The sequence below is a fragment of the Notamacropus eugenii genome, chromosome 2 (genome assembly GCF_028372415.1).
Source record: "Notamacropus eugenii isolate mMacEug1 chromosome 2, mMacEug1.pri_v2, whole genome shotgun sequence".
Taxonomy (NCBI): Eukaryota; Metazoa; Chordata; class Mammalia; order Diprotodontia; family Macropodidae; genus Notamacropus; species Notamacropus eugenii.
Window position 1 is genome coordinate 311,909,611 of NC_092873.1, and position 12,889 is coordinate 311,922,499.

General features: G+C 45.2%; 1 protein-coding gene across 1 annotated transcript; it reads left to right on the forward strand.

The window, feature by feature from the left end:
* The first annotated feature begins 807 nt into the window (after positions 1-807).
* COPRS (coordinator of PRMT5 and differentiation stimulator) lies at positions 808-5,440 on the forward strand. Its single transcript, XM_072644995.1, has 4 exons — positions 808-1,062; positions 2,941-3,022; positions 4,587-4,793; positions 4,947-5,440. The coding sequence occupies exons 1-4, from the start codon at positions 901-903 to the stop codon at positions 5,114-5,116; spliced, it is 621 nt and encodes a 206-aa protein (XP_072501096.1). The 5' UTR covers positions 808-900; the 3' UTR covers positions 5,117-5,440.
* The last annotated feature ends 7,449 nt before the right edge of the window (positions 5,441-12,889 follow it).

Below are 12,889 nucleotides of genomic sequence, written 5' to 3' on the forward strand. Positions count from 1 at the left end.
CCCAAGGCCTAAAAAGAGGAGGGGGCTGGACTGGATGGTTTCAAAGGCTCTTTTCATTCTGGGTTTAGGATGAATGAGGCTTTTGCAAATTCTCTCCCTTCTGCCCAAGTCCTCACCTAGGCAGAGGATGAAGGGCAGGGAAGACACGCGTTTGGAGGAGAGCACAAAGCTTCTAGGTTTGGCTCTGCTCGAGGCTCCGCCAATGTCCGTCAATCAGAATTTGCCCCGCACCAGCTGCCGGAGGCTGCCGAAGTCCTGGTCGCGAGGGTGCGGATCTTGGTGGGAGACAGCTTGCTATATCGGAGATGCCAGGTAGTGGGGGAGACGGGAGCTCCTCTAGATGAGCGGGGCTTTGAAGGAAATGGGAGGGCTGAAGGTAGGGGTCAGGAGGGCGTGCCCTCCAGCCCCGGGACTGGAAAGGGTCGAGTGCCCAGTGCAGGTCTGTCTGGCCGGAAGGGGCGATGCACGCGTCTGGAGGAGTGGTCCATGTGCCCCGGGCTGGCGGCAGCCGGCGGGTCCGGGCCGTGTTCCGCCCCCTCGGCGCGTCTTCGAGGCTTCTGGGCTGGACGGCGCCCGAGGCTCCTAGCAGCCCGGCCAGAGGTCGTCCTCTTTGGGGATTGACGAAGCTGGCTCACCCTGACCCCGGCCTCTAGGCCAAGGCCAACCACCTGCTAAGGCTAAGCCCCATCTCGGCTCCTTGGGAGGGGTCACCCGGCCGGGACATCCTCGGGGATTTCCGCCAATGGCCGAGCGCGTCAGACAGACCACGCCCCCGGGTCCACCACGTGACCCAAGCCACGCCCCTGATTGGCGCTCCTTGTTGCCTTTCGGCCGGCAGCATGGGGAGGTCGTCACGTGGGGGCGGTGGCGGCGGCCGTGGCGCCTCGGGGACTGGCGGGCATGGAGCCGCTGGCTGCGGGGGCCGGGGGCGGTGAGGGGCCGACAGCCCCGGAGGGAGAGCCGCCGCCGCGGGGCGCGCGGGCTGGGGAAGAGGAGGAGGCGCCGCCGCCCGAGCCACTGCCGGAGCCGGAGCGGCGGGAGGAGCCGCCCAGCCCAGCGACGGTAAGGCCGGAGCCCCCCGCGCCCACCCGAGACGGGACCGAGGCCGCGGCGCGGGGCCACCACGGTCCCTCCGCGCGGCCCCTCAGGGCCGGGGCGGGAGGCCCACAGCTGGGAGGGAGGGCGGGAGGCCGAGGGCCGCAGACTTGAGCCGTCCCATCCACGGGCCCCTAGCCACCTGCCCCTCCCCCATCCGGCGGGCACCTCCTCCTGCCCTTCCTCCTTAGCCTCTCCCAACTTTTCCCCTGCCCCTCACTTGCCTTCTCCCCCCATCTCTCCTGGGTCTGTTCTTTACCCGCGCTCTCCCCCCGCTTCTAATACAACCTGTGAAGCCCACTCCCGACTAGGTAGTGGCCTTCGGGGACCCTGTGCCCCGGGGGCAGAGGAGGGGGCGGTAAGGAGGCTTCTCCAGTCTTCAGGTGGCATCTACTGTGGGAGAATCGGCCAACCGGCAGGTACTTCGGGTTTTTTAAGTGCCCACTCGTGCCGGGCCCTGTGCTCAGCTGGAGGGGGCTCGCTATCTTGGGGTTCCCCGAGGCTGGTGAGGAGTGAAGGGATGTCAGGCCCGGCGGCACTCCCTGCGCTGCTCTGCTGAGATTCCTCCCAGGAACAGGACTGGGCTGCTGTGCCACGGGTCCTTAGGTAGATCTGAGGAGTCTGTGAACTTGATGGGGAAAGAAATGACATCTTTACTAAAGTGTAATTGGTTTGCTGTGTAATCCTACTTATTTTCTTTTATGCATGTAAAAGCATGATTCTGAGAAGTAGTTCATAGGTTTCACCAGGTTGCCAAAGGCATCCAGGGTGCAAAAAAGATTTAAGAACTCCTGCTTTGAGGAATCTGCCCTTAAAGCAAGCAGCCCACCACGGAATGCCAGGAGTTCTATTTCACTCCTTGAAAGTCTTTGAAAGCATGTACTGGTGGTAGGAAATTATTCAGTCCTAGGTCAGATCCTGACCTCAGGGGGACCCTGCGTGAATACCCTAAGAAACATTAGTCATCTATCTGGTTACCTGCAGATGTTCAGATAGCAAACCTTGGCTTTGTATGCACAACTCCACATTGTGCCTGGCTTAGTAAGTCTTTGGAAAGGCTCCTTAAACGGACTAAGGTCCTCTATACTCGTTCTGTTCTGCCCTAGTGAGAGAAATATCAGTGAATAGGTGGAAACTATACTTCACCCCAAGAAGACAAAAACTCCCCAGATAAGAAGCCAAGATGGTGGTCAGCATGCAGGTTTTGTGCACGTTCTGTCAGGATGAGGAGAGTAAAGGTTCTTTACCTTTCTTATGCCTTTCACCTCTTGGACTGATAAAACTGAAGGACCCTCAGAATCATTGTTGTTAAATGCCTAAAATAAAATATACAGAACTGAAACCAGTTATTGAAATTCAGGGATCAAACTTTTAAAAAACTAGTGCACAGCCCTAGGTTGATAACCTTTATCGTAGAGAAAGGATAAGTGAGGGGTGGGAGGGAGTAGACTGTTGTAGAGTAGATTTTTTTTCATCATTCCATGGCCAGACTGGGCAGGGAGAAGCATGTGCAGAGGCTTGTATCATTAAGAGATGGATGGAATCTCCAGGGGTGTCTAGTCAGATGCCTCCTTTTACAGATGAGGCCCAGAGAGGGGAAGGGATGGCCTGGGACACGTGGGTGCTTATCACTTCTCAGTTTGAGACAGTATCTTGAGGAGCATTGAGACTTTGAGGGGCTGTTCGAATGGAAGGAGAGAACATTTAGATGGGCTTGTTGGGTAATGGTGTGGGAAGAAAGCATGCTGGTTGCCCAAATTACTTTTACAAAAATATTACTGTTAAGTGATGGTTATTTTCTTTCAGCCAAGAAACAAAGTTCCTAATTGTTTTTCCTTTGTTCAGGTCAGCTTGGCTATGTCTGACCACATCTATCAAAAGAAGGAAGGAGATGAGGATGGGGTCATGAGATGGAGACCAAAACTAGGCAAGTAACCATTACTAGGCAGATGTTCAGGGTCAGAAGGTGGGAGTAAGTGATAGAGACAGAGGTGTCCTCAGTCCCCGTGCTATGCTGTGCTGGTTCAGCTTGGCCCTAGAGACCAGAACCAGGGGTAGTGGATGAAAGCTACGAAGAGGCAGATGGAGATTTGTTACCAAGAAACCCTGGCTAACCATGAGCTTCCCAGAAGGGTAGTGGGCTGCTGTCTGGTAACTTTCAAGCTGTAGCTGGATGACCCCTGTCTGGTGTGCTTTGGTGAAAATTTCCCTTTCATTAAGAGTTGGACTAAAAAGTTGCTGCTAAGTGCCATGGAGGTTCCTTCCAACACTTTGTGGTTCCTTGAGAGCACCTTATTCTAGGTTAAGTTCTAAATTAAAGATACTACACCCTGCCTTGGGATCTGGGTTGAGATCCTCAACCTGTGCAGCCTGAGGTGGGTGCCTTGGCATCTCCTGCCTTCTCTTTGTTCCACATCCTGTCTAGTCTGTCTTCTTTTCTGAGCTGTACACCACCTCTTTTGTGGATTATTTCCCCTCAGAGTTGCCTGCCCAAGCTGCATCAGATATCTAGAACTTTCTTATCTGCCCCAGATTTTCTTTCATCATTTAGATGGCTCCTAAAATCCGGCTTTTACCACAAAGCCTTTTTGAATTCAAGTAATACTGATGGTTTCTCCCATCTGCCCATCCTATGTCTCTTGTGGCCAGGATCTTCCGAGGGTCCCTGTTCCCAAACTGTGTCCTAATGTGCTCTCTCTCCCCATGCTAAATGGGGAGATGAGGGGCAGAGAAGTAATGAGATGAGACTACTCAGACTTGAGTGTTCTTTCTTCAAGATACAGTGCTGCCTTTCATATATGTTTATCTGTGCATGCATATGTGTACATTGAGAATCATTGGATTTAGCCCTAAGGAGCGTAGAAATTATCTAGTGGTATCCAATTTATTCAAGTGTGACATCAAAAAATGTAGTAGAACTTTAGATGCTCTTTGGATCCTTTGGGAAAACTAGAGGATAAAAAGTCTCCTATTAATTGAGTAATACTTTTAAACAAATTGATACTAAAACAGCGTCTGTGTAGATTTGAAAAATTAGTAATATTTAAAGGTTTGAGACACTGTTTAATACACAGAAGCATATTTACTTATGTAATAGTGAGCAATGCTAGGGATTTAGATCTTACTTTGAGGGGCTTTCACAAGATACCTTGTCCCCTCAAGGCTCTAATGCAAATGAGAAACTGCTGATTTTGTCTAGCCCCTTTTTTTATAGTTGGGAAACCATTGTTGGTGACTTACATATAGAGATGTGTACACATAAGATTTATTTTTTGGGAAAAAAAAATAAGACTGTCTTCCAAAGCCGAATAGAAATAAATTTGTGTTATCCTAATCATCACTTTCCTCTGTCATTGTTGTTAATTGGGAATTTGCTATCCTTTCCGTTAGGAATTTGCTTTTATTTGAAGAACTCAGAACAACCTGATGGCCATTCTTGTGTTTATCAAACATTTATAGAACTTTTCCTTCTCTCTTTGCCTGCATTGCAGCCTGTGGGGCCCAGAATGTACTCATGCAAGGGGAGAGTGACCATCCTGAAGATGATGAGATGCAGGAGTATGAGGACTCTGAGGAAGACTTGAACTGGGAGCTGGAAGATGGGATGGAGAGCATTATCCCAACAGAGCAGAAGGCTGAGCCTCCTGTTAAGGAGGATTGGGACAATGAGCTGATTGCTGACCAAGGGAATCCGTACGGTAGGTGTGGTGTTCCCTTTGGGCCCTGGAAGAACTGAAACTAGTGTTTGATTTCCCAGCACCTCCCATGTATGGGTGCAGGCCTGTGACCCCCCAGCTGCCTATAATTAATTACAGGGGCTTTTTTCCTTTATTTTTTGAAACTTCTTTTAGGTGCTGACGACATCCACCGTGCCAGCATTCAAGAATTCTGTCTCTGGGCACCTCGGGCCCAGCAAGGAGACATGATCTATGACCCAAGCTGGCACCACCCTGCCCCCTTGACTCCCCACTATTCCAAAATGGTGTTTGAGACGGGGCAGTTTGATGATGCTGAAGACTGAAACTTTGGGATGCTTTCCTGCCTTGTGGGCTGGGTTGGAGGGTCTCCCCTTGGCCTTCTTCCCATCCATTGAATTCCTGCATTCCTGTTTGGGAGGTGGAACCTTACATTGGGAAACAGTGTTGGGATGGATCCTGGAAGCTGCTGCATTTTCATAGACTGTTGTGTTTAAAAAGGGAAAGAAACCCTTTATCTCCAGTTTTCTTTTGGGTTTTGTTGGCACAATATTGCCTGAAACTAGAGTGGGCACTGTGTGGCATTAGAGGAAGGGGAGGATCCTGCTGGGGGATTTTTTTTTCTTAAATAAAAGTTGAAAAATCAGAAAGCTGCTTTTGTCATTCCCCACCCCCTTTAATTGGCTGTTTCTGAGCCAGCTTAGGTTCATGGCTTCCTGGTGCCTGTCTCTCTTACACATATTTTAAAAGAAGTCGCTCAGTAAAACTGTTTACTAGCACTGCCTTTGTGTCACTGTCTTGTTGCTGTTGATCAGTAAAGGCCTGGGATTATATATATAGTCTCTGTGAAGTCAGTGATTTGATTGCAGGTTTTTGCTGCTCCCAGGGCGAATGGGATGCTTAGGTTAATTAGTTAAGTTTTTTTTTTTTTTTTTTCAGAATGGTTTTGATGAGGGCCAGGTTGTGATGAGGTGGGATGTGTCGAAGAATTTCAAAGACTGAGGCTGACTCCAAGTCAGGTAGATTTATTGTGGTTGAGTACAAGAACACACCTGTTCAAATAATGTGAAATGGATCTGGGGGCAGTGGCTAGCTAGGGGCAGTGGACGTGCTGTTCAGTGTGGGCCGTAAGGAATTTAGAATATTGGGGCTAGAGGCATCTTTATTAGAATTCCATCAGTATGAGAAAGCCTCCTCTCTGCCTCTTAGACTTCTTAGCTTCTTCTCAAACTTGACTCATGAGTCATCTTCTACATGAGGCCCTTCTGAAGTACTCCCCACTGTACCCCCCAACACCTTTTATTGTTTCATATGTATCTTTTAATATTGATACATGTTAGAATGTGGGCACCTAGGTGGTAAAGTGGGTAGGATGGTGGGCCTGCAGTCAGGAAGACTCATCTTCCTGAATTCAAATTTGGTTTCAGAGATCTACTAGATCCTTGTTGAACTCCTGGGTCAGAGACCCAGGGTAAGAAGTAGCACTGACACACCAGAGCTTTTGGAGCTGATATCCAAGTCAGTTTCAGGATGGAAAAGAGTGCTTGTGTTTGACCACAGACCAGAGTACAGGCCAGAAGAATAGTAAACATACCTCTCCTTAGATCATTCCAATTTGGAAGAACTGAAAACTTACAGACCCCTGTGAACTGAAGAGAAGAACTCTGTAAAAGACAGAATCAACCAAAAGAAAAAGGGGGTATAAAAACTCACTGGAAAAAAAATCCTTAAAAATTAGAATTGGGCAAGTGGAAGCTAATGATTTTGTAAGACATCTAGAAACAATAAAAAAATCAAAAGAATGAAAAAAATAGAAGAAAATGTGAAATATCTCCTTGGAAAAACAACTGACCTGGAAAAACAGGTCTAGGAGAGATAATTTAAGAACTATTGGACTACCTGAAAACCTGATCAAAACCTGATGTAAGAAAAAGAGCCTAGACATCATCTTTCAAGAAATTATCAAGGAAAACTGCTCTGATATCCTAGGACCAGAGGGTAAAATAGAAATGGAAAGAATCTACCCACCACCTCCTGAAACTTCCCAAAATGAAAACTCCCAGCAATATTATATTCAAATTCCAGAGCTCCCAGGTCAAGAAGAAAATACGGCAGCCAGAAAAAAACTATTCAAAAATTGAGGCATCATAGGATAGCATAAAATTTAGCACCTTTTATGTTAAAGAATTGGAGGGCTTGGAATATGATATTCTGAAGGGCAAAGGAACTAAGATTACAACCAAGAATCACATACTCAGCAAAACTGAGTATAACCCTTAAGGGAGAAAATGGATATTCAGTGAAATAAAGGACTTTCAAGCATGTCTGATGAAAAGACCAAAGCTGAAAAGAAAATTTGACTTTTAAATGCAAGACTCAAGAAACACATTAAAAAGGTAAACAGGAAAGAGAAATCATAAGAGATTCAATAAAGTTAAACTGTTTGCATTCCTACAAGGGAAAATATTTGTAACTCCTAAGAACTTTATCGTTATTAAGGCAGTTAAAAGGAGTATATGTAGATGAGTGGGCATGGGTGTGGGTTGACTGATGGGATGATATCTAAAAAAACAAAATTAAAGAGTGAAAAAGGGAATGCATTAGAAGGGGAAAGGGAGAGGTGAATTGGGTAAATTATTTCTCATAAAAAAAAGCATGATAAAGCTTTTGTGGTGGAAGGGAAGATGGAGGAGGTGGGGGGGCAGTGCTTGAACTTTCATCAAAATCAGCTCAGAGAAGGAATAATAGTTGGGTATAGAAATCTATCTTAGAGGAAAGTAGGAGGGGAAGGGCATGAGAAGGAAAGGGGGGCTTATAGAAGGGAGGGCAGATTGGGAGGAGGCAGTAGTCAGAAACAACATTTTTAAAGGATGGACAGGGTGAAAGGAGAGGTAAATGGGAAAAAATAGGGTAGAGGAAAATACACTAATTGTAACTGAAAAAAATGTTGACAAGTTTCTCTGATAAAAGCATTATTGACCTCAAATATATAGAGAACTGAGTCAAATTTATAAGAATACAAGTCATTCCCCAGTTGATAAGTGATCAGAGGATACGAATGGGAAATTTTCAAATGAAGTAATCAGAGCTATTGGTAATCATATGAAACATGCTCTAAATTACTATTGATTAGAGAAATACAAATTAAAACAGTTCTGAGGTACCATACGACACTTACCAGATTGGCTAATATGACAGAAAAGGAAAATGACAAATGTTGAAGATGTGGGAAAAACCTAGACACATGCATTATTGTTGGAATTGTGAAGTGATTCAGCCATTCTGGAGGACAGTTTGGAACTATGCCCAAAAAGCTATAAAACCATGATACCTTTGACCCAGTAATACCACTACTAGGTCTGTATCCTGAAAAGAAAAAACAAAAAGGAAAAGTACCTATATGTACAAAAATATTTATAGCAGCTCTTTTTGTAGTGGCAAAGAATTGGAAATTGAGGAGATGCCCATCAATTGGAAAATGACTGAACAAATTGTGATATGTGGTTGTGAGGGAATACTATTTTGCTGTAAGAAATGATGAGCAGGATAACCTCAGAAAAACCTTGAAAGACTAAGATGAACTGATGCAAAGTGAAATGAGCAGAACCAGGAGAACACTGTACACAGTAACTGCAATATTGAATGATGATTGACTATGGATGACTTAACCCTTTTCAACATGCAATGATCCAAGACAATTCTGAGGGACTTATGATGAGAAATGCTGTCTGCTTTCAGAGAAAAAACTGATGGAGTCTGGATGCAGATCACAGCATACTTTTAAAAAACTTTATTTCTCTTGTTTGTTTTTTGTTTGGTTTGCTTTTTCTTTTACATGACTAATATGAAAATATGTTTTGTATGACTGCACATGTATAAACTGTGTCAGATTCCTTTGATCAAATTTGACCTATTCTCAAAGTACTGCACTTGAGCACCTAGAGGGCCAGATGTGGCCTTGAGACTGAAGTTTTCCCACCCCTTAATCCTTATGAGATGATTGATTTGTTCAAGAATATCTTGTGATTACATTGGAGGCTTTGTGACTTCATTTGAGGAACTCTCTCTTGTATTGGAAACTGATAATTTTTTAAAAAAATATATGAGAAACTGAACACATTAGTTTCTGTTGGGATTGGAAGCTCAATTCCGTGTGGACAGTCTCGGGCGGGTAAAGGTGGGAGCTTCTAAATCTTAGAGCTCTCACGAGACCCCCCCAGGAAACGGCAGGGAATCGAGGTGAACCGAGCTATCTCGAGTAATTCTGCCTCTTCCCGTGAGAAACGTGATGGGAGAGAGATCTCCCCGCCCTCGAGATGGTCCCGGATCTGGGCACACTATTGTTATCTAACAGCATGGTATTCAGATGCAAACTATGCGGCTGAAGGTTGAGTAGGATTGAGGAAGCCTGAAAGCTCTCTTAGCACGTGAGGAGCCAAAGAGGACACAAGGCTCCGCTTTTCTTCTTCTCCTTCTCTCCCCTCCCCCTCTCTCCCCGCTTGTACTTCTACTTCCAATCCCTTAAGATCTTAGCCTCCTTAGGAAATCTCCCCCTCTTCCTCCTAAGGAAGACCACCCTGCACTTGTAACCGAGACCCTGAAATAAAGCTCAACCCTTGTTCGACTCTGGAATGTCCTTTCTCTCATATGAGCATCCGGTTTTGGCCAACCGAAGACCTCGGAGGTGAGGTAAGAAGACTCGGGTAGCCCACACAGTCCTCTAGGCCTGGCAAGTTTCAAAGCTATCCTACTGGCTAGTGTCTCCCTTTGAACTTCCTTTTCTTCTCTGAGTCATTTTAAAAGAATATTTCAGTGACTTTTTTTTTTTGGCATCACAATCACTAACCCTCTTTCAAATCCCTTCCCCCAAATTAAACACAAAAACAACCCCTTCCCCTCAGTTCTTAAGCTATCTCTTTCAACAAATACTGATAGTTAAGCAAAACGAATCCAAACATTGGCCATAATTGAGAATTTATGTCTTATTCTGCAACTTTAGTATATTACCTCTCTGTCAGGAGGTGGCTAGTGTGCTTATGTTCCCCTTCACAGTTGATGTATCTTGAACAATGTACTCCACCTCTCTAGGCTTCCCCCTCTAAGGTCTTTTCCAACTCTTAGTCCCGTAACACTCTCTCTGCTCCTCCCCGATGTGAGCCCAAAGTGCCGAGTGTCCTGCTAGGTGTTAGGGAGACAAGTCCACAGTGAAATGAGCCCTATTTGCAATGAGCTTGCATTGTAATGGGGACACTGAGATAATCAGGGTGAAATGAGTTGCCCGCACAACTTGTGAGTATCTGAGGTCAAATATGAGCTCAGGAAGGCTTCTTGACTCCAGGCCCAGTGCTGTGTGTACAGCATAAATAGAAAGTTAATAGACACAGATACACACAGTAGTTAAATTCAAGGTACCATGGGAGGTGGTTTGGAATGGGGAAGGGCTTTATTCAGATGATTTTTGCCTTGTATATTAAGGGAAGGGTGTGTCCGTGTGTGTCTGTGTCTCTCTGTGTCCATCCTTCATTGCCGAAGAAGGCCCTGCCATCAGAGAAATGATGACATGGCTTGCACTTAACTTTGTTTTGAGTGAGGAAGGCAGTGCTGCTCACCAGCCTCACTTCTCCATCTGAATCCAGTGACTAGATATTCATCAGGATGACTGGAGATGACCTAGGATGAGGCAATTGGGGTTAAGTGACTTGCCCAAGATCACACAGCTAGTGAATGTCAAGTGTCTGAGGTGAGGTTTGAACTCGGGTTCTCCTGACTCCTGCACTGGTGCTCTATCCCCTGCACCACCTAGCTATCACTTAAGGGAAGGGAGCTTTTATCTGGAGGATATAAGGAGATAATGCAAACCTGGCCGAGGAAGTAGTCAGTATAAAAGCACAGAGATAAAAGATGGGAGTGTTGGTCCATGAGTTTAGGAAAGGGCAATACATCTGAATGGCTGGTGAGCGATAGCCAACCAGATGAAGTAGGTTGGGGGTAGGTTGTATTACAGGGCTTTGAAAGCTGAACACAGGGATTTATATTTTTTACAAGTAGGGAAGCTGAGTCCCAGAGCATTTAAGTCACTTGACCGCTTAGAGTCAGGGAGACCTGCAAGGTTTATCCCATTCGATTCTTTCATTTTACAGGGGAAGAAAATGAGGCTAGTAGCGAGATTAATTATGCTCAGGGTCGTCTCTTGGATCTGAAGGCAGATCCTCTGATTCCAAATTCAATATACTTTCCCCTCTACTAGACTAGAAAAGAAAAATCTTTTAATCCCATCCAGGCCTGAGCAGGAGTTTTTTTGTAATCACTTGCATTTGCAAGGAGAATATTTTTATTTTTCCCCAAGGAGGCTATTATGGTTTAAAAAATGATGTTCTAGAACCACTTCTCATTAGTTGGTGTCTGTTATGTAACAGACTAGTTAAAGCCAGTACCTTGCCAAGGCAGCTCGAGTTCCCCCAAGGCTTCACCTTTTTCAAGAATTTTCAAGAATTTCTTGTTGGCTTGAAGTTCCCCCTGCCTGCCAGTAGGGGACGGCAAAGACCACATGATTATGCCTCCAGCTCAGAATGGGCTTTGGTGGAAAGTCATCTTGGGCTTTGGGAGTCCTTCACATTCACACACATCAGGGATCCCAGCTGGTGGGAATCTGTGAATCCCTTGCTAGTCCCAGCTGAACTGCCGGCTGATTTCCCAAAATGAGGATTTTCTTAGGAGAGGTACAGAATATGAGCTTTTTCTACATCAGCTTCTCAAGTACAGAATGAGGACACACTGTCAAGGCAACAATTCATTTTATTAATTAAAAAAAAATCCCTTTTTGCTCTCAAGATAATAATAAAACAGCATCTTCAATAACATTAGTTGTCGTTTTCAGGGCCAAGTACCTTGCTAGGGAGACAAGTCCAGAGGAAAATGATCCTGATTTGCAATGAGTTTGGCATTGAAACAATACTAATATTAATAATGATAGCACAGGGACTGAACTTCTGGCATAAATGGCACAGGTGAGGAAATATATTCCACAAATTTAAATTTAAAATGTAAAAAATAATTAAAATTGCTTTCTTTTGTTTTTACATCCTCTTCATTTTCAAATACACGGTGTCCTTAAAGTCTTAATGTGGTTTTATGCTATTAAGACTCTATCTCTTTGAATATATCTATATCTGTCTATTTATCTATACACTTATGTATATCTGCCTATATGTAATTATATTTATATACACATAAAGATCTATCTATCCATCTTTGTCTCTGTCTCTCTCCTCTCTCTCCCTCTCCTTTTTCTCTCTTTCTTTCTCTCCATCTCTCCTCTCCTATTCAGCAAGCCAGGTGGACACCTCTTTAGCTTACAGTTTTAAAGAGTTGCCTAAAGCACTGAAAAGTGACTTGCCACATATCACACAGCCAATAGATGTCAGGACTAGAATCTTAGCCTTCCTGATTTTAAGGCCAGACCTCTATTTACCTTGCCATGCCTCATCATAATAATAGAGGTGGTAAAGTAGAGTGGGACAGTTGGGTGTGTTGGGTTTGGGGTGGGAGGGGGCCTGAGATTGGATTCCACCCGGGGCACTTCCTCATTGAGGAAGTCACTTGACCTCATTGTACCTTGGTTTCCTCATGTGTGAAATGAATGAGTTGAATCAGATGACCCCGAAACTTCTTTTCAGCTTTGATCCTATAATCCTCTAATCTTGGAATAGCTGATATTGATGAAGCACTTCTAAGGTTTCTAATGCATGTTCATTTCATCTTCGTTGCAAACCCTCGAGGTAGGTACTATTATGGTCACCATTTCATAAATGAGTAAATTGAGGCTCAGAGAAGGTGTTTTGGCTAGGCTCCCATAGCTGGCAAGCATGTAGGGACTGGACACCAAGTCTCCCTGACTCCAAGTTTAGCCCTCTAGCCATGCTATCATGCTCAAGTGGACACCAGATGACCCAGGTGCCTGGAAACTCCTGCTCAGGCCTGGGTGGGATTAGATGCTTTCTGAGAACTCTGCCAACTCTCCTGTTCTGTGGTCTGTGATCCCTCCCAGGTCTGACCTGGTATATACTAGCAGAATTTAGACGACTGAAAAGTCAATATGG

Bases quoted from the DNA above. Each gene is read 5' to 3' on its own strand.
- COPRS (XM_072644995.1), top strand. From the start codon at position 901: ATGGAGCCGCTGGCTGCGGGGGCCGGGGGCGGTGAGGGGCCGACAGCC. The intron at 1,063-2,940 runs GTAAGGCCGGAG...TCCTTTGTTCAG, and splicing joins AGCCGCCCAGCCCAGCGACG to GTCAGCTTGGCTATGTCTGA. The intron at 3,023-4,586 runs GCAAGTAACCAT...CCTGCATTGCAG, and splicing joins GAGATGGAGACCAAAACTAG to CCTGTGGGGCCCAGAATGTA.